The sequence below is a fragment of the Salmo salar genome, chromosome ssa15 (genome assembly GCF_905237065.1).
Source record: "Salmo salar chromosome ssa15, Ssal_v3.1, whole genome shotgun sequence".
NCBI lineage: Eukaryota > Metazoa > Chordata > Actinopteri > Salmoniformes > Salmonidae > Salmo > Salmo salar.
In genome coordinates, this window is record NC_059456.1 from 25,922,015 (window position 1) to 25,944,306 (window position 22,292).

At 44.9% G+C, this 22,292-nt stretch overlaps 1 protein-coding gene across 4 annotated transcripts in view; it reads right to left on the bottom strand.

Annotated features, from left to right (window-relative positions):
- Window positions 1–22,292, bottom strand: part of kif26aa (kinesin family member 26Aa) — a 170,755-nt gene that overhangs the window by 44,093 nt on the left and 104,370 nt on the right. For 3 of the 4 annotated variants that reach the window (XM_045695578.1, XM_014143831.2, XM_014143833.2), the window contains exon 5: window positions 3,426–3,621. In XM_045695578.1, the coding sequence (XP_045551534.1) occupies window positions 3,426–3,621 (196 nt within the window). Of the gene's footprint in view, window positions 1–3,425; window positions 3,622–21,091; window positions 22,020–22,292 lie in introns of those variants that run through there. The other variant, XM_014143835.2, reaches the window with a different exon arrangement.

The following is a 22,292-nucleotide window of genomic DNA, read 5'->3' on the forward strand; positions in this document are numbered from 1 at the left end:
GCCAAATTGGCCCACAGACAGACAACCATGGTGCACTTCAACATGATGTCAGCAGTCACAATGAAAACAAAGATACATGCCCATACCCAAGCAGCCAATGGGCATAAACTGTGCACCTTGGTCCGAATGAAGGTATTCCAGAAGCCCGTACTGTCCTTATAGCGGGGAGCTGTTGTGAGGGGATATAAGGACATCAGCCAATACCTCTCATGCTTTAGTCCACCTGTCAGTCTACTGGCTGGCCTGTGAGACAAGAAGGGAGGGGCTGTATCAGGACCCGTGTCTAATCCACTTTAGGATAATCGCTTCACGCTGTGTAATCTCCACTGAGCAGCACAGGCCTGGCGCTGGATTTGACAATGAACTCTGACGGCTACTCATTTGATCCGCAGCCAAGTCAGAGCCGAGCATTAACGAGACTAAACCCAATGCCTGCTTACACAAGGTGTGAGGGAGGAGGGAGATGGGGGATGGGGGTGGGGGGGACCAGGGTCCCTAAACACATTACGTAATGTCTAGTCTCGTAAACAACCCTGGACAGATTTTTTACAGTGAAGCCCAGAAGTACCAGTTCTTTATGGGCAAACTTCAGGTTATAAATTGCTATGAGCTGTCTCTGCTTGGAATTCATGAAGCGGAGTGGCTAACTACGCTGAAACAAATGTCGACTCGAAACTTGTAAAAATGGAAAAACACAGCTCTTCATCTTGTATCTGACAATGTGAAAGCGTATCAACGACTAGTCGAGGAGGTGAGAGAGGAGGTGAGAGAGGAGGTGAGATGCCAACAGATGGGGAGTGGAAAAAGAGCAGCTTGCGCTGTCTACGTAGATGAAAATTCATGGCTTCCAATGAGCATGACTTTATACACTCCCTGTCAGATAGAGTGGTGGTAGCAGACCAAGAAACCCACACTTACTCATCCAGACTGGTTGTAAATCCATCAGCAAATGTTGTTTCAGCAAACTCATAGATTAACAGACATTATTCTGTTAGATTGGTTGCTGAATCGGAGTACAGCACGTGTGTTTGAGGGTATCTGAGAGTGATTGTGTGTTTTGCATTAGATCAACACACCATTGTCTTAGTCAATCAGGACAATGAGCCTTTAGTTAATAGCAGAAAGGTGAGTTGATTTACATAGCTTCACAAAAATGCAATTGATTTGCAAAAGGAATCTCTCCTAAACAAAATGTTCAATGTTCCCTCCTTGGCCCTAGGCCTCTCATTGCACTGATTCACACAGATACCCATGACCTCAAAACACAAACACTTTCAAACACTTTTTTCTCACAAACAGACCCCCATTCTGTGAGCGGAATGTTCTCCACACAGATTATCACCTCTGAATGTCGTTGACCACTCTCCTCACTCTCCATTTCACACTCACAATTTTTCCCACTCCTACAGCCTGTCACTCACTCAATGAGAGGAATGCTCCATGGCATATGGACCGGGATTCATAAAATGCCAACGGCCTGGGAATCGGCGAGACGGGTCTCGCACACAAGCCCACAGCGGAGATGTTATCCTGACCTTTTACGTTAGACCAGCGTAACACCAGCATAAAAAACAGGCTTCAGCAAAGTGTCCTTTGTATAAACCACGCCCACCCTAAACATGACATCCCAAAAGGGCTCTACTGAGAATACAAGGAAACTCACTACGAATTATAACATTAAGAGTCAAAACTACAGTTGTAGTCGGAAGTTTACATACACTTACGTTGGAGTCATTAAAACTTGTTTTTCAACCACTCCACAAATTTCTAGTTTTAGTTTTGGCAAGTCAGTTAGAACATCTACTTTGTGCATGACACAAGACAGATTATTTAATTTATAATTCACCCTATCACAATTCCAGTGGGTCAGAAGTTCACATACACTAAGTTGACTGTGTCTTTAAACAGCTTGGAAAATTCCAGAAAATAATGTCATGGATTTAGAAGCTTCTGATAGACTAATTGACATAATTTGAGTCAATTGGAAGTGTACCTGTGGATAGATTTCAAGGCCTACCTTCAAACTCAGTGCCTCTGATTGACATCATGGGAAAATCAAAAGAAATCAGCCAAGACCTCAGAAAAAAATTGTAGACCTCCACAAGTCTGGTTCATCCTTGGGAGCAATTTCCAAACACCTGAAGGTACCACGTTCATCTGTACAAACAATAGTACGCAAGTATAAACACCATGGAACCACGCAGTTGTCATACTGCTCAGGAAGGAGACGTGTTCTGTCTCTTAGAGATGAACGTACTTTGGTGTGAAAAGTGCAAATCAATCCCAGAACAACAGCAAAGGACCTTGTGAAGATGCTAGAGGAATCAGGTACAAAAGTACCTATATCCACAGTAAAAGGAGTCCTATATCGACATAATCTGAAAGGCCGCTCAGTAAGGAAGAAGCCACTGCTCAAAAACCGCCATAAAAAAGCAAGACTACTGTTTGCAACTGCACATGGGGACAAAGATCGTACTTTTTGGAGAAATGTCCTCTGGTCTGATGAAACAAAAATAGAACTGTTTGGCCATAATGACCATTGTTATGTTTGGAGGAAAAAGGGAGAGGCTTGCAAGCCGAAGAACACCATCCCAACCGTGAAGCACGGGGGTGGCAGCATCATGTTGTGGGGTGCTTTGCTGCAGAAGGGACTGGTGCACTTCACAAAATAGATGACATCATGAGGGAGGAAAATGATGTGGATATATTGAAGCAACATCTCAAGACATCAGTCAGGAAGTTAAAGCTTGGTCACAAATGGGTCTTCCAAATGGACAATGATGCCAAGCATACTTCCAAAGATGTGGTAAAATGGCTTAAGGACAACAAAGTCAAGGTGTTGGACTGGCCATCACAAAGCCCTGACCTCAATCTTATAGAAAAATTGTGGGCAGAACTGAAAAAGCGTGTGCGCGCAAGGAGGCCTGCAAACCTGACTCAGTTACACCAGCTCTATCAGGGGGAATGGGCCAAAATTCTCCCAACTTATTGTGGGAAGCTTGTGGAAGGCTACCCGAAATGTTTGACCCAAGTTAAACAACTTAAAGGCAATGCTACCAAATACTAATTGAGTGTATGTAAACATCTGACCCACTGGGAATGTGATGAAAGAAATAGAAGCTGAAATAAATCACTCTCTCTACTACTAAGCTGACATTTCACATTCTTAAAAGAAAGTGGTGATCCTAACTGACCTAAAACAGGGAATATTTACTAGGATTAAATGTCAGGAATTGTGAAAGACTGAGTGTAAATGTATTTGGCTAAGGTGAATGTAAACTTCTGACTTCACCTGTATGTTACACCAATGACCAGACGGTATTGTCTGTTACTCTACGCTACCTGATGATACCATGCCACTGACTCCACATAGTAACAATTTTACCACCAAGCAAAAAAAGATACCAAAGTCGGGAAAGTCTTACCTTTCCCATCCCCGGGGTGTCCTTGATCTTTGAACCGGCCCGGAGGAGGCATGGCGGCACGGCAGGCGGGGACAGCTGCAGGGCGCCGCTGAAGCCACCTGTGTAGACCAGGGGCTCGGCAGGTTCGGGCGGAGACTGGAGCTGAGGCTGCTGGGGCTTCTTCCACTTGGACGAGAGGCTGAGCTTCTGGGCAGCCCTGTGGAGAGAGAAAGACGAGTTGTGATGAAGAGTGTGGGGGAGTCCAGTGGTTCTCAGAAATCTTCATGACAGTGTTCACCTTACTTGAGGATGATTTGACACTTGAAATGAACAAGTAGGTTCCATTGATTTGCATACACCCTTGAGGCCTTTTTTAGATAGCGGCCATGATGAAAGGAGCATATTCATGGACCATCACTTTTTAGTATATACCCTATAAGCTAGGCTGGAAAACACTTCAAAAGGTTGGTCCATACGTCACACATCAAAAAGCAAACTCCTGATATCTCAAAGGCTTTAGAGCCCGAATCGGAGAGCAGTATTGACTTAATAATTCCATAGCTAGGTCGTGTCCTCAAGACTTTTATAAAACATGATCAAGAGTGAACAGACACATTTTGGCCAGTATTGATCGGCTGTCTGGAATCCAAGGTCATTATGCTGTCATCATGTCTGCAACTAAGTACGACTGGTGTTCTCAGTCTGCATAAGTAAAGGTTCACACACAAACACACACTCTGTCAGAGACGCACCTATTGGCAGACACAAACATACACACTCACACTCACACACACACACACACACACACACACACACACACACACACACACACACACACACACACACACACACACACACACACACACACACTCATCCCAGGGGGCGTCAGAGTACGTCCTCGTCTCCTTTCAGCTGTCACTGTTGCACGTTGAACACTTTGCCCTGGCCTGCCTTCAAACAGCCGCGCTACTTTCCCCCTGTCAACAAGACAGCTGCTTCATGTCACCCCTCTTCAGACAGATGATTAAAGTCATCAGTGAGGGGGAGTGGAAGTCCAAATTCAATGTTGTTTAATACAGTAGATGGCGAGGGTCTTGGAACTGGAATGGGAGTATAACATACTGTACAAATTAAATATATTTGATCGTAGTTAGAACCTAGTGTCATGTCATGGCATGGCATAGCCTATGATGACTGAAACAGGGAGTACTTGATTTAACTAATCAAGGGCTTGATGAGAATTTTGAATCAGTTATATCAGTGTTAGAATGGAAATCCTGCACACCTCGTAGCCCATCCAGGTCCAGGGATTGGACCAGTGTGTTATGCTGTTAGAGAAAGTCCAGGGATTGGACCAGTGTGTTATGCTGTTAGAGAAAGTCCAGGGATGGACCAGTGTGTTATGCTGTTAGAGAAAGTCCAGGGATTGGACCAGTGTGCTATGCTATTAGAGAAAGTCCAGGGATTGGACCAGTGTGTTATGCTGTTAGAGAAAGTCCAGAGATTGGACCAGTGTGTTATGCTGTTAGAGAAAGTCCATGGATTGGACCAGTGTGTTATGCTATTAGAGAAAGTTCAGGGATTGGACCAGTGTGTTATGTATGCTGTTAGAGAAAGTTCAGGGATTTGACCAGTGTGTTATGTATGCTGTTAGAGAAAGTCCAGGGATTTGACCAGTGTGTTATGTATGCTGTTAGAGAAAGTCCAGGGATTTGACCAGTGTGTTATGTATGCTGTTAGGGAAAGTCCAGGGATTTGACCAGTGTGTTATGTATGCTGTTAGAGAAAGTCCAGGGATTTGACCAGTGTGTTATGTATGCTGTTAGAGAAAGTCCAGGGATTTGACCAGTGTGTTATGTATGCTGTTAGAGAAAGTCCAGGGATTTGACCAGTGTGTTATGTATGCTGTTAGAGAAAGTCCAGGGATTTGACCAGTGTGTTATGTATGCTGTTAGAGAAAGTCCAGGGATTTGACCAGTGTGTTATGTATGCTGTTAGAGAAAGTGGAAATAATAGGTCTGGAGGTACATGAAGACGTATCGCAAGGCTCCACCGTTGACAGTTAACCCATGAATGAAAGATAGAAGTTCCAGGTTACGGCCAAACCACATCCATCAACTTAACCCACACTGTAATCGTCTGGGTCAACAAACGGGGGGGGGGTTTCAGTTCTAGCTGTTCGCCAGCAGGGGCACTGTGAGAGTGAGATCTAGAAAGAGAGAGAGATCTAGAAAGAGAAAGAGCGAATGAGAGGGTTTTGGAATGCTTCTTTGAGTTTTACATAATGCATGTCATGCCAATAAAGCACCTTGGATTGAGAGAAAGAGAGAGAGAGGGTCTGTCTGTGTCTGTCCCAGCAGGGGGTCGATGTAGAAACTCCGCTCTCAGCGCATCTGTACTCTTACTCCTCACTTCCCTCCTGTCCCTCTGTCCCTCTGTCCCTCAATTCCCTCTTTCCTTTCCATTCATCTCTTTCAGACACTTCACCAGAACATAATCAGGGAACACCGTGTAATCACACCCTCCATGAAGGACACAGTACGAAGCCCCCCTGGGAATCGCCTCTATGTGTGCTGTGCTGTGTTTGTGTGTGTGGTGTGTGTGTATGTGTGTGTGGTGTGTGTGTATGTGTGTGTGGTGTGTGCGTGTGTGCGTGTGTGTGTGTGTGTGTGTGTGTGTGTGTGTGTGTGTGTGTGTGTGTGTGTGTGTGTGTGTGTGTGTGTGTGTGTGTGTGGGCGTTTGTGCTGGACATACAATGTGGATAACACACAGACAGAAAAGGGAATGAGTTGTATTTTACGTGTGTTTGCGTGTGTGTGTGTGTGTGTGTGTGTGTGTGTGTGTGTGTGTGTGTGGGACTGAAAGCTCAGGTCCCACTAGGAGAGAATAGATTGTGTGTGTGTCTGTGTGTCTCTGTGTGTGTGTGTGTGTGTGTGTGTGTGTGTGTGTGTGTGTGTGTGTGTGTGTGTGTGTGTGTGTGTGTGTGTGTTTGTGTGTTTGTGTGTGTGTGTGTGTGTGTGTGTGTCAGACAGAAAGGATGGAGACAGTGCAGTGCTGGCAACAGAACTCATCGGCGCCAAACTGATCCTGAGGGACAGGGCTGCAGCTGAAACAGTCTGCCTCACAAATGGCACCCTATTCCCCATGTAGTGTATTATTTTTGCACCCTTCCTCCCTCTCTCCCTCCCATAGGGCTCTGGTCAAAAGGAGTACACTTTATAGGGAATAGGGAGCCATTGAGGACATTGGAAATGAAGAGGACCAAATGCACAGTGAAAGCCTTATTATGCAGTCTATGTGTATGTTAAGGCAAAGTAAATGTTAGTTTTTTAATAAAGCCAGCAGAGGACTCTGAAGTGAACGTAACGCTGTATCTGGGGAGAAAGACGCTGACATTTACATGTACATCTACAGTTCATTATATTGGCAGTGTTTGTTTAGGGGGAGAGAGGAGAGGGGAAAGAGAGAGAGAGGAGCAGGAGAGAGAGATGCAGGAGAGAGAGGAGCAGGAGAGAGAGGAGCAGGAGAGAAAGGAGCAGGAGAGAGAGAGAGAGGAAGAGAGAGGAAGAGAGGAGAGGGGAGAGGGGAGAGAGGAGCTGGAGAGAGACAGAAAGAGAGAGAGAGGAGCAGGAGAGAGGAGAGGGGAGAGAGGAGCAGGAGAAAGGAGAAGTAGAGAAGAGAGGGGAAAGAGGAGCAGGAGAGAGAGAGAGACAGGGAGAGAGGAGAGGGGAGCAGGAGGGAAGAGAGAGAGAGAGAGAGAGAGAGAGGGAGAGGAGCAGGAGAGACGAGAGGGAGAGACAAACAAGGACATATAAGGGGGAGGGGGGCCAGGAGAGGAAGAGAGAGGAAAAGGAGGAGGAATAAGGGGTGGTATCCACACACAGCATCCACCTTTGAAGACAATGCCCTTACCTCAATCACCTTGACTGTCTGTGAAAGCCCCCCCTCACTATCCCCCCTACATATCCCCCATTTTCCCCTGGGCCCACTCACACAAAGCGCTCCACTCCCCACAACCACAACACCAGGAAGAGACCCACCACACTATATTACCAACAAGAGACCAACCAACACTATATTACCAAGAAGAGACCATCCCACCCTATATTACCAAGAAGAGACCCACCCATACTATATTACCTAGAAGAGACTAACCACACTATATTACCAAGAAGACACTCACCCACACTATATTACCAAGAAGAGACCCACCACACTATTTTACCTAGAAAAGACCCACCCACACTATATTACCAAGAAGAGACCCACCACACTATATTACCTAGAAAAGACCCACCCACACTATATTACCTAGAAAAGACCCACCACACTATATTACCAAGAAGAGACCATCCCACACTATATTACCAAGAGACCCACCCACACTATATTACCTAGAAGAGACCCACCAACACTATATTACCAAGAAGAGACCATCCCACACTATATTACCAAGAAGAGACCATCCCACCCTATATTACCAAGAAGAGACCCACCCACACTATATTACCAAGAAGAGACCCATCCACACTAAATTACGAAGAGACTCACCCACACTGTATTACCAAGAGACCCACCCACACTATACTACCTAGAAGAGACCCACCACACTATACTACCTAGAAGAGACCCACCACTCTATACTACCTAGAAGAGACCCACCCACACTATATTACCAAGAAGAGACCCACCCACACTATATTACCAAGAAGAGACCCACCCACACCATATTACCAAGAAGAGACCCATCCACACTATATTACCTAGAAGAGACCCACCACACTATACTACCTAGAAGAGACCCACCCACACTATATTACCAAGAAGAGACCCACCCACACTATACTACCTAGAAGAGACCCACCACACTATACTACCTAGAAGAGACCCACCACACTATACTACCTAGAAGAGACCCACCCACACTACATTACCAAGAAGAGACCCACCCACACTATATTACCAAGAAGAGACCCACCCACACTATATTACCAAGAAGAGACCCACCCACACTATATTACCAAGAAGAGACCCATCCACACTATATTACCTAGAAGAGACCCACCACACTAAATTACCTAGAAGAGACCCACCCACACTATATTACCAAGAAGAGACCCTTCCACACTATATTACCTAGAAGAGACCCACCCACACTATATTACCAAGAAGAGACAAACCCACACTATACTACCTAGAAGAGACCCACCCACACTATATTACCAAGAAGAGACCCACCCACACTATATTACTAAGAAGAGACCCACCCACACTATATTACCAAGAAGAGACCCACCACACTATATTACCAAGAAGAGACCCACCACACTATACTACCAAGAGACCCACCCACACTATATTACCTAGAAGAGACCCACCACACTATACTACCTAGAAGAGACCCACCACACTATACTACTAACAGACCCACCCACACTATACTACCTAGAAGAGACCCACCCACAATATATTACCAAGAAAACACCCACCCACACTATACTACCAACAAGAGACCCACCACACTATGAAACCAAGAAGAGACCCACCACACTATGAAACCAAGAAGAGACCCACCACACTATAAAAGCAAGAAGAGACCCACCACACTATAAAACCAAGAAGAGAACCACCACACTATAAAACAAAGAAGAGACCCACCACACTATAAAACCAAGAAGAGACCCACCCACACTATACTTCCAAGAGACCCACCCACACTATAAAAGCAAAAAGAGACCCACCACACTATAAAACCAAGAAGAGACCCACCACACTATACTACCTAGAAGAAACCCACCCACACTATATTACCAAGAAGAGACCCACCACACTATAATACCTAGAAGAGTCCCACCACACTATACTACCTAGAAGAGACCCACCCACACTATATTACCAAGAAGATACCCACCCACACTATATTACCAAGAAGAGACCCGCCCACACTATATTACCAAGAACAGACCCACCACACTATATTACCTAGAAGAGACCCACCACACTATACTACCTAGAAGAGACCCACCACACTATACTACCTAAAAGAGACCCACCCACACTATATTACCAAGAAGAGACCCACCCACACTATATTACCAAGAAGAGACCCACCCACACTATATTACCAAGAAGAGACCCACCCACACTATATTACCAAGAAAAGACCCACCAACACTATATTACCAAGAAGAGACCCACCCACACTATATTACCAAGAAGAGACCCACCACACTATAAAACCAAGAAGAGACCCACCCACACTACATTACCAAGAAGAGACCCACATCACAATAAAACCAAGAAGAGACTAACCACACTATATTACCAAGAAGACACTCACCCACACTATATTACCAAGAAGAGACCCACCACACTATTTTACCTAGAAAAGACCCACCCACACTATATTACCAAGAAGAGACCCACCACACTATATTACCTAGAAAAGACCCACCCACACTATATTACCTAGAAAAGACCCACCACACTATATTACCAAGAAGAGACCATCCCACACTATATTACCAAGAGACCCACCCACACTATATTACCTAGAAGAGACCCACCAACACTATATTACCAAGAAGAGACCATCCCACACTATATTACCAAGAAGAGACCATCCCACCCTATATTACCAAGAAGAGACCCACCCACACTATATTACCAAGAAGAGACCCATCCACACTAAATTACGAAGAGACTCACCCACACTGTATTACCAAGAGACCCACCCACACTATACTACCTAGAAGAGACCCACCACACTATACTACCTAGAAGAGACCCACCACTCTATACTACCTAGAAGAGACCCACCCACACTATATTACCAAGAAGAGACCCACCCACACTATATTACCAAGAAGAGACCCACCCACACTATATTACCAAGAAGAGACCCATCCACACTATATTACCTAGAAGAGACCCACCACACTATACTACCTAGAAGAGACCCACCCACACTATATTACCAAGAAGAGACCCACCCACACTATACTACCTAGAAGAGACCCACCACACTATACTACCTAGAAGAGACCCACCACACTATACTACCTAGAAGAGACCCACCCACACTATATTACCAAGAAGAGACCCACCCACACTATATTACCAAGAAGAGACCCACCCACACTATATTACCAAGAAGAGACCCACCCACACTATATTACCAAGAAGAGACCCATCCACACTATATTACCTAGAAGAGACCCACCACACTAAATTACCTAGAAGAGACCCACCCACACTATATTACCAAGAAGAGACCCATCCACACTATATTACCTAGAAGAGACCCACCACACTATACTACCTAGAAGAGACCCACCCACACTATATTACCAAGAAGAGACCCACCCACACTATACTACCTAGAAGAGACCCACCACACTATACTACCTAGAAGAGACCCACCACACTATACTACCTAGAAGAGACCCACCCACACTATATTACCAAGAAGAGACCCACCCACACTATATTACCAAGAAGAGACCCACCCACACTATATTACCAAGAAGAGACCCACCCACACTATATTACCAAGAAGAGACCCATCCACACTATATTACCTAGAAGAGACCCACCACACTAAATTACCTAGAAGAGACCCACCCACACTATATTACCAAGAAGAGACCCTTCCACACTATATTACCTAGAAGAGACCCACCCACACTATATTACCAAGAAGAGACAAACCCACACTATACTACCTAGAAGAGACCCACCCACACTATATTACCAAGAAGAGACCCACCCACACTATATTACCAAGAAGAGACCCACCCACACTATATTACCAAGAAGAGACCCACCACACTATATTACCAAGAAGAGACCCACCACACTATACTACCAAGAGACCCACCCACACTATATTACCTAGAAGAGACCCACCACACTATACTACCTAGAAGAGACCCACCACACTATACTACTAACAGACCCACCCACACTATACTACCTAGAAGAGACCCACCCACAATATATTACCAAGAAAACACCCACCCACACTATACTACCAACAAGAGACCCACCACACTATGAAACCAAGAAGAGACCCACCACACTATGAAACCAAGAAGAGACCCACCACACTATAAAAGCAAGAAGAGACCCACCACACTATAAAACCAAGAAGAGAACCACCACACTATAAAACAAAGAAGAGACCCACCACACTATAAAACCAAGAAGAGACCCACCCACACTATACTTCCAAGAGACCCACCCACACTATAAAAGCAAAAAGAGACCCACCACACTATAAAACCAAGAAGAGACCCACCACACTATACTACCTAGAAGAAACCCACCCACACTATATTACCAAGAAGAGACCCACCACACTATAATACCTAGAAGAGTCCCACCACACTATACTACCTAGAAGAGACCCACCCACACTATATTACCAAGAAGATACCCACCCACACTATATTACCAAGAAGAGACCCGCCCACACTATATTACCAAGAACAGACCCACCACACTATATTACCTAGAAGAGACCCACCACACTATACTACCTAGAAGAGACCCACCACACTATACTACCTAAAAGAGACCCACCCACACTATATTACCAAGAAGAGACCCACCCACACTATATTACCAAGAAGAGACCCACCCACACTATATTACCAAGAAGAGACCCACCCACACTATATTACCAAGAAAAGACCCACCAACACTATATTACCAAGCAGAGACCCACCCACACTATATTACCAAGAAGAGACCCACCACACTATAAAACCAAGAAGAGACCCACCCACACTACATTACCAAGAAGAGACCCACATCACAATAAAACCAAGAAGAGACCCACAACACTATACTACCTAGAAGAGACCCACCACACTATATTACCAAGAAGAGACCCACCACACTATATTACCTAGAGAGACCCACCACACTATGAAACCAAGAAGAGACCCACCACACCATGAAACCAAGAAGAGACCCACCCACACTATATTACCAAGAAGAGACCCACCCACACTATATTACCAAGAAAAGACCCACCCACACTATATTACCAAGCAGAGACCCACCCACACTATATTACCAAGAAGAGACCCACCACACTATAAAACCAAGAAGAGACCCACCCACACTATACTACCTAGAAGAGACCCACCACACTATATTACCAAGAAGAGTCCCACCACACTATATTACCAAGAACAGACCCACCACACTATATTACCAACAAGAGTCCCACCACACTATACTACCTAGAAGAGACCCACCAAACTATACTACCTAGAAGAGACCCACCAAACTATACTACCTAGAAGAGACCCACCACACTATACTACCTAGAAGAGACCCACCACACTATATTACCAAGAAGAGACCCACCACACTATATTACCAAGAAGAGACCCACCCCACTATAAAACCATGAAGAGACCCACCACACTATAAAACCATGAAGAGACCCACCCCACCATATTAACAAGATGAGACCCACCACACTATAAAACAAAGAAGGGACCCACCACACTATATTACCAACAAGAGACCCACCAACACTATGAGACCAAGAAGGGACCCACCCACACTATATTATCAAGAAGAGACCCACCAAACTATGAAACCAAGAAGAGACCCACCCACACAACACCAAGAAGAGACCCACCAAACTATATTATCAAGAAGAGACCCACCAAAGTATATTACCAAGAAGAGACCCACCACACTATATTATCAAGAAGAGACCCATCCACACAACACCAAGAAGAGACCCACCAAACTATATTACCAAGAAGAGACCCACCAAACTATATTATCAAGAACAGACCCACCCACACTATATTACCTAGAGAGACCCACCACACTATATTACCAAGAAGAGACCCACCCACACTATATTACCAACAAGAGACCCACCCACACTACAAAACCAAGAAGAGACCCACCCACACCAAATTACCAAGAAGAGACCCACCCACACTATATTACCAAGAAGAGACCCACCACACTATATTACCAAGAAGAGACCCACCCACACTATATTACCAACAAGAGACCCACCCACACTACAAAAACCAAGAAGAGACCCACCCACACCAAATTACCAAGAAGAGACCCACCCACACTATATTACCAAGAAGAGACCCACCACACTATATTACCAAGAAGAGACCCACCACACTATATTACCAAGAAGAGACCCACCCCACTATAAAACCATGAAGAGACCCACCACACTATAAAACCATGAAGAGACCCACCCCACCATATTAACAAGAAGAGACCCACCACACTATAAAACAAAGAAGGGACCCACCACACTATATTACCAACAAGAGACCCACCACCACTATGAGACCAAGAAGGGACCCACCCACACTATATTATCAAGAAGAGACCCACCAAACTATGAAACCAAGAAGAGACCCACCCACACAACACCAAGAAGAGACCCACCAAACTATATTATCAAGAAGAGACCCACCAAAGTATATTACCAAGAAGAGACCCACCACACAATATTATCAAGAAGAGACCCATCCACACAACACCAAGAAGAGACCCACCAAACTATATTACCAAGAAGAGACCCACCAAACTATATTATCAAGAAGAGACCCACCGACACTATATTACCTAGAGAGACCCACCACACTATATTACCAAGAAGAGACCCACCCACACTATATTACCAACAAGAGACCCACCCACACTACAAAACCAAGAAGAGACCCACCCACACCAAATTACCAAGAAGAGACCCACCCACACTATATTACCAAGAAGAGACCCACCACACTATATTACCAAGAAGAGACCCACCTAAACTATATTACCAACAAGAGACCCACCCACACTACAAAACCAAGAAGAGACCCACCCACACCAAATTACCAAGAAGAGACCCACCCACACCATATTACCAAGAAGAGACCCACCACACTATATTACCAAGAAGAGACCCACCCACACTATATTACCAACAAGAGACCCACCCACACTACAAAAACCAAGAAGAGACCCACCCACACCAAATTACCAAGAAGAGACCCACCCACACTATATTACCAAGAAGAGACCCACCACACTATATTACCAAGAAGAGACCCACCACACTATATTACCAAGAAGAGACCCACCCCACTATAAAACCATGAAGAGACCCACCACACTATAAAACCATGAAGAGACCCACCCCACCATATTAACAAGAAGAGACCCACCACACTATAAAACAAAGAAGGGACCCACCACACTATATTACCAACAAGAGACCCACCACCACTATGAGACCAAGAAGGGACCCACCCACACTATATTATCAAGAAGAGACCCACCAAACTATGAAACCAAGAAGAGACCCACCCACACAACACCAAGAAGAGACCCACCAAACTATATTATCAAGAAGAGACCCACCAAAGTATATTACCAAGAAGAGACCCACCACACAATATTATCAAGAAGAGACCCATCCACACAACACCAAGAAGAGACCCACCAAACTATATTACCAAGAAGAGACCCACCAAACTATATTATCAAGAAGAGACCCACCGACACTATATTACCTAGAGAGACCCACCACACTATATTACCAAGAAGAGACCCACCCACACTATATTACCAACAAGAGACCCACCCACACTACAAAACCAAGAAGAGACCCACCCACACCAAATTACCAAGAAGAGACCCACCCACACTATATTACCAAGAAGAGACCCACCACACTATATTACCAAGAAGAGACCCACCCACACTATATTACCAACAAGAGACCCACCCACACTACAAAAACCAAGAAGAGACCCACCCACACCAAATTACCAAGAAGAGACCCACCCACACTATATTACCAAGAAGAGACCCACCACACTATATTACCAAGAAGAGACCCACCACACTATATTACCAAGAAGAGACCCACCCCACTATAAAACCATGAAGAGACCCACCACACTATAAAACCATGAAGAGACCCACCCCACCATATTAACAAGAAGAGACCCACCACACTATAAAACAAAGAAGGGACCCACCACACTATATTACCAACAAGAGACCCACCACCACTATGAGACCAAGAAGGGACCCACCCACACTATATTATCAAGAAGAGACCCACCAAACTATGAAACCAAGAAGAGACCCACCCACACAACACCAAGAAGAGACCCACCAAACTATATTATCAAGAAGAGACCCACCAAAGTATATTACCAAGAAGAGACCCACCACACAATATTATCAAGAAGAGACCCATCCACACAACACCAAGAAGAGACCCACCAAACTATATTACCAAGAAGAGACCCACCAAACTATATTATCAAGAAGAGACCCACCGACACTATATTACCTAGAGAGACCCACCACACTATATTACCAAGAAGAGACCCACCCACACTATATTACCAACAAGAGACCCACCCACACTACAAAACCAAGAAGAGACCCACCCACACCAAATTACCAAGAAGAGACCCACCCACACTATATTACCAAGAAGAGACCCACCACACTATATTACCAAGAAGAGACCCACCTAAACTATATTACCAACAAGAGACCCACCCACACTACAAAACCAAGAAGAGACCCACCCACACCAAATTACCAAGAAGAGACCCACCCACACTATATTACCTAGAAGAGACCCACCACACTATACTACCTAGAAGAGACCCACCACACTATTTTACCTAGAAAAGACCCACCAACACTATACTACCTAGAAGAGACCCACCACACTATACAACCTAGAAGAGACCCACCCACACTATACTACCTAGAAGAGACCCACCACACTATAATACCTAGAAAAGACCCACCCACACTATATTACCAAGAACAGACCCACCACACTATATTACCAAGAAAAGACCCACCACACTATATTACCTAGAGAGACCCACCACACTATGAAACCAAGAAGAGACCCACCACACTATGAAACCAAGAAGAGACCCACCACACTATACTTCCAAGAAGAGACCCACCACACTATACTTCCAAGAGACCCACCCACACTATAAAACCAAGAAGAGAGCCACCACACTATAAAACCAAGAAGAGACCCACCCACACTATATTACCAAGAAGAGACCCACCACACTATATTACCTAGAAGAGACCCACCACACTATAAAACCAAGAAGAGACCCACCACACTATATTACCAAGAAGAGACCCACCCACACTACATTACCAAGAAGAGACCCACATCACAATAAAACCAAGAAGAGACCCACAACACTATACTACCTAGAAGAGACCCACCACACTATATTACCAAGAAGAGACCCACCACACTATATTACCTAGAGAGACCCACCACACTATGAAACCAAGAAGAGACCCACCACACCATGAAACCAAGAAGAGACCCACCACACTATACTTCCAAGAAGAGACCCACCACACTATACTTCCAAGAGACCCACCCACACTATAAAACCAAGAAGAGACCCACCACACTATAAAACCAAGAAGAGACCCACCCACACTATATTACCAAGAAGAGACCCACCACACTATATTACCTAGAAGAGACCCACCACACTATAAAACCAAGAAGAGACCCACCACACTATATTACCAAGAAGAGACCCACCCACACTACATTACCAAGAAGAGACCCACATCACAATAAAACCAAGAAGAGACCCACAACACTATACTACCTAGAAGAGACCCACCACACTATATTACCAAGAAGAGACCCACCACACTATACTACCTAGAAGAGTCCCACCACACTATACTACCTAGAAGAGACCCATCCACACTATATTACCAAGAAGAGACCCACCCACACTATATTACCAAGAAGAGACCCACCCACACTATATTACCAAGAAGAGACCCACCCACACTATATTACCAAGAAGAGACCCACCACACTATATTACCAAGAAGAGTCCCACCACACTATACTACCTAGAAGAGACCCACCAAACTATACTACCTAGAAGAGACCCACCACACTATGCGAACTAGAAGAGACCCACCACACTATATTACCAAGAAGAGACCCACCACACTATACTACCTAGAAGAGACCCACCAAACTATACTACCTAGAAGAGACCCACCAAACTATACTACCTAGAAGAGACCCACCACACTATACTACCTAGAAGAGACCCACCAAACTATACTACCTAGAAGAGACCCACCACACTATACTACCTAGAAGAGACCCACCACACTATATTACCAAGAAGAGACCCACCACACTATATTACCAAGAAGAGACCCACCACACTATATTACCACGAGACCCACCCACACTACATTACCAAGAAGAGACCCACATAACAATAAAACAAAGAAGAGACCCACAACACTTCATTACCAAGAAGAGACCACCCACACTATATTACCAAGAAGAGACCACCCACACTATATTACCAAGAAGAGACCCATCCATACTATATTACCAAGAAGAGACCTACCACACTATATTACCAAGAAGAGACCCACCACACTATAAAACAAAGAAGAGACTCACCACACTACATTACCAAGAGACAACCACACTATAAAACCAAGAAGAGACCCCCCACACTATAAAACCAAGAAGAGACCCACCACACTATAAAACCATGAAGAGACCCACCCCACTATAAAACAAAGAAGAGACCCACCACACTATAAAACCATGAAGAGACCCACCCCACTATAAAACAAAGAAGGGACCCACCACACTATAAAACAAAGAAGGGACCCACCACACTATATTACCAACAAGAGACCCCCCACCACTATATTACCAACAAGAGACCCCCCACCACTATATTACCAAGAAGAGACCCACCAAACTATGAAACCAAGAAGAGACCCACCCACACAACACCAAGAAGAGACCCACCCACACTATTACCAAGAAGAGACCCACCAAACTATATTATCAAGAAGAGACCCACCCACACTATATTACCAAGAAGAGACCCACCACACTATATTACCAAGAAGAGACCCACCACACTATACTACCTAGAAGAGACCCACCCACACTATATTACCAAGAAGAGACCCACCAAACTATATTACCAAGAAGAGACCCACCAAACTATATTACCAAGAAGAGACCCACCAAACTATATTACCAAGAAGAGACCCACCACACTATATTACCTAGAAGTGACCCACCCACACTATACTATCAAGAGACTCACCCACACTATATTACCAAGAAGAGACCCACCCACACTATACTACCAAGAAGAGACCCACCCACACTATATTACCAAGAAGAGACCCACGCACACAAAAAACTAAGAAGAGACACACCCACACTATACTATCAAGAGATTCACCCACACTATACTACCAAGAAGAGACCCACCCACACTATACTATCAAGAGACTCACCCACACTATATTACCAACAAGAGACTCACCCACACTATATTACCAAGAGACCCACCACACTATACTACCAAGAGACCCACCACACTATACTACCAAGAGACCCACCACACTATACTACCAAGAGACCCACCACACTATACTACCAAGAGACCCACCCACACTATACTACCAAGAGACCCACCACACTATACTACCAAGAAGAGACCCACCACACTATAAAACCAAGAAGAGACCCACCCACACAAAAAACAGAGACCCACCACACTATATTACCAAGAAGAGACCCACCCACACTATATTACCAAGAAGAGACCCACCACACTGTATTACCAAGAAGAGACCCATCCACACCAGGGACCTACTCAAAAGGGTGCAAATGTTACAGAGCTTTCAGATGTAATTATATTATGTAGAACTGACATGCTTCATTAACACCTTATTTGAAAACTCCTTATTAATGATCTTGAATCAAATTTGTTATGAAGGTTGTTGTTACGACTGGTTTCTTAAAGGTGTTATGACTGGTTTCCTAAAGGTGTTATGGCTGGTTTCCTAAAGGTGTTATGACTGGTTTCATAAAGGTGTTATGACTGGTTTCCTAAAGGTGTTATGACTGATTTCATAAAGGTGTTATGACTGGTTTCATGTGTTATGAATGCCTTATATATCCCCCCCTCCATTGTAAAGTGTTATCAATGCTTCTCTGTCATGTAGGATCGAGAATCATATCAGTTCTATTCATCACGTTTCTATTTGCAACAGACAGAGTTTCACCTCACTGATACAGAATGTCAGATGGAAATACATGTTGTAGAACAGACATGATTCTCTGTCATGTAGGATCGAGAATCATATCAGCTCTATTCGTTACGTTTCGAGATCAGAGAGCACGCAGCATGAGCCAGACTGTGGGGTGTGTCAGCAGACCAAGCAGCTCCTCGAAGGGCCTTTTCCTCATTCTGGTCTCTCTTCTCTCCTCCGGAAAGCGATAAGTGGCCGAGGAGAGTGTCAATTTGTTTAGTGGGTGAACGGAAGAGTCCTCCCAACCTCGATAGCCACGTTTCATCGAGGATAGTCATGCGTGTCCTACCTGAGTCCTTCACGAAAGAGTTTTGATATCTGCCACACCCCCTTTGAAGCAATTGTTGTTTTCTCGAAGGAGAAAAGCATGCAAACATTTAAAAAAAATGATATGCTACTTATCCTTTTACTTATCTATAAAATGTTTTGTAGAACTAAAAAGTGCATTTTCATCCACGTTGCTTCTTCCTCGCCACCTCACCTCGATTACCTTTGACATTTTTCAAGATAAGGCACAATTGGAAGGAGGAGAGAGAAGACAGGGGTTGAGCAAATCCAATTGAGAAAAGGCCAATGACTCAGCCACTATCAATACCACGTGTCCTCGCCCCTGTGGGATCATATGCTCTGGAGTGAAGGTTCCCTTAGGTACAGATCTAGGATCAGCTTCCCCTTCCCCAATCCTTAACCATTAGTGGGGAAAATGCTAAACTGACCCAAGATCAGGGTCTAGGGGCAACTTCACCCTGCTCCCGATCACTCAACACAGAGGTATCTCCATTGGTTAATTGAGATGTCTGTCTCAGCTCCAAGCCCCTCCCAACACATGTAATTTGGCTCGAGGTAGAAGAGGTCCACTGAACCTCAGATCTAGGATTGGATTACCTTATTCTACAATTCAAACCATAACCAAATGGAGGATGAAAAATATCTGATGTTGTGTCAGTGGTTAGGGGTTAGTAACTTCTATCTACACTCCTGTTGCTCGGCTGTGTTAGCAGAGCATGGCATAAGCGAGGAGACTCACTTGGGTGGTTACACCAAGACACGCCCACCCGTTCAACCCTTCTTCCCTACTACCCTACATTGAGACTTGCTAGTCGTAAACATAGTGTAGTCAGCAAAGTACAGAGGGGTGGAATGCTTTGAGGTGGATAAGGGTTAAGAGTATGACCCCCCCCCCCACCCACCCAAAGAAAGAGAGTGTAGTAGGGGTCAAACTTCAGAAAGTGACATCTCAATGATAAGTATGAAGAGGCAGGCTTAGGCCAGGGGGGTAGGCAGAGCTTTTTGAGCATAGAACGAGGGTAAAGTAAACAATTTTGGAGCGCAAAACTGCCCCTCACAAAAATTGTCCGACTGTCAACATTGATAGTTTGAATTTCCCATCATTCATAATGTACTATCCATAACAACATGAGAATATGAGGATGGAAATTAAATACAAAGCGCAAAAAAAAAAATGAAATTGAAGTAAATAAGACATTCGCAAGAGACAGAGCCACAGTACTCACAGTTCTCTCCAATCCATTATCTACTCCGAGTTCCTAGCCACAAATTGTAGACGTGACGATACTTGTGCTTTCTCATAATCATCACAGTATAGAGCCGGAATATTCCATAGTCCCGACGTGCGAGGACTGTTCAGGAGGGGTGGGATAGTTTTTAATGAGGGGGGATGAGAAATTACTACGCTCCAAACGGAGGGGGAGTTGTGGAAACCGGTGAAGTTGGAAGAGGTGGGGCTGACGCATGGCAACGGGTGTCAGTGGTGGCAAACGTGGCTGGGAGTACAGCGGTCCCGGCGAGGGGGAAGAGGGTCCGCCAAAGTTTTAGGTGATTTTAGCTGATTGAGGAAAGAGTAGAATAAGGTTTGGTGCAACCTTGAGACCGATCATCTTTTTTTCCCAATAGTCACCTTTGCGCAGTGTGATGACAATGTGCTCAGGCCAGTAGAATTCTCCCAGGTACAGAAACGCAGTCCAGAAAGTAGAAGTGCCTCCTCTCAGTTTGTTCCTGGATTACAAACGTTTTGCAGTTCTGTCACCAGAGCTCTACAGACAAACATCTCGTCTTTCCATTTTCCATTCTTTTTCCTCTGGTCTTCAGCTCTCCTCTGTTCTTATATCAACACCTTTCCTTTCTGTTCCCCTTCTTCGCTGCGATCTTGTTCTCCATGTGTAAACTCCCAACACACACCTTCCAATAGCGCTCTCTCTCTATTGCGGTTTTCCTCTCCCTCTCTCGCTCCATCTAAGCACTCCTGCCTGCCTTCTCTCAATCCCTATTCACTCATTAACCACTCCCTCTTCCTCTTTTTCACCTCTCTCTCTCTCTCTCTCTCTCTCTCTCTCTCTCTCTCTCTCTCTCTCTCTCGCTCTGGTAACCCTTCAGTCTTCACCTCTGCAGCGCTCTCACGCCTCGCCGTTCCACTCCTCCTCTCTCTCCTGCCAGTAAGGCACTGGGAGACGGTGCAACTCCAGGAGAGGGATGAACGGAAAAGAGGGAAAGAAACGAGAGAAAACCCACTGGGAGGTGGGGAAAGAGTACATTCCTGCTCCCGCTGTTGCTGGGAAACAATGGCAGTAGTCCAAGCGTTCCTCCTCTCTTCTCCCCTCTCCAGTCTTTCCCTCCCTCTGTCTCGCTCACCTTCCCCCTCTCTCTCTCATGCACTCACTTGCTCACTCTTCCTCTTCAGCCCAGCCTCTTTTCCAC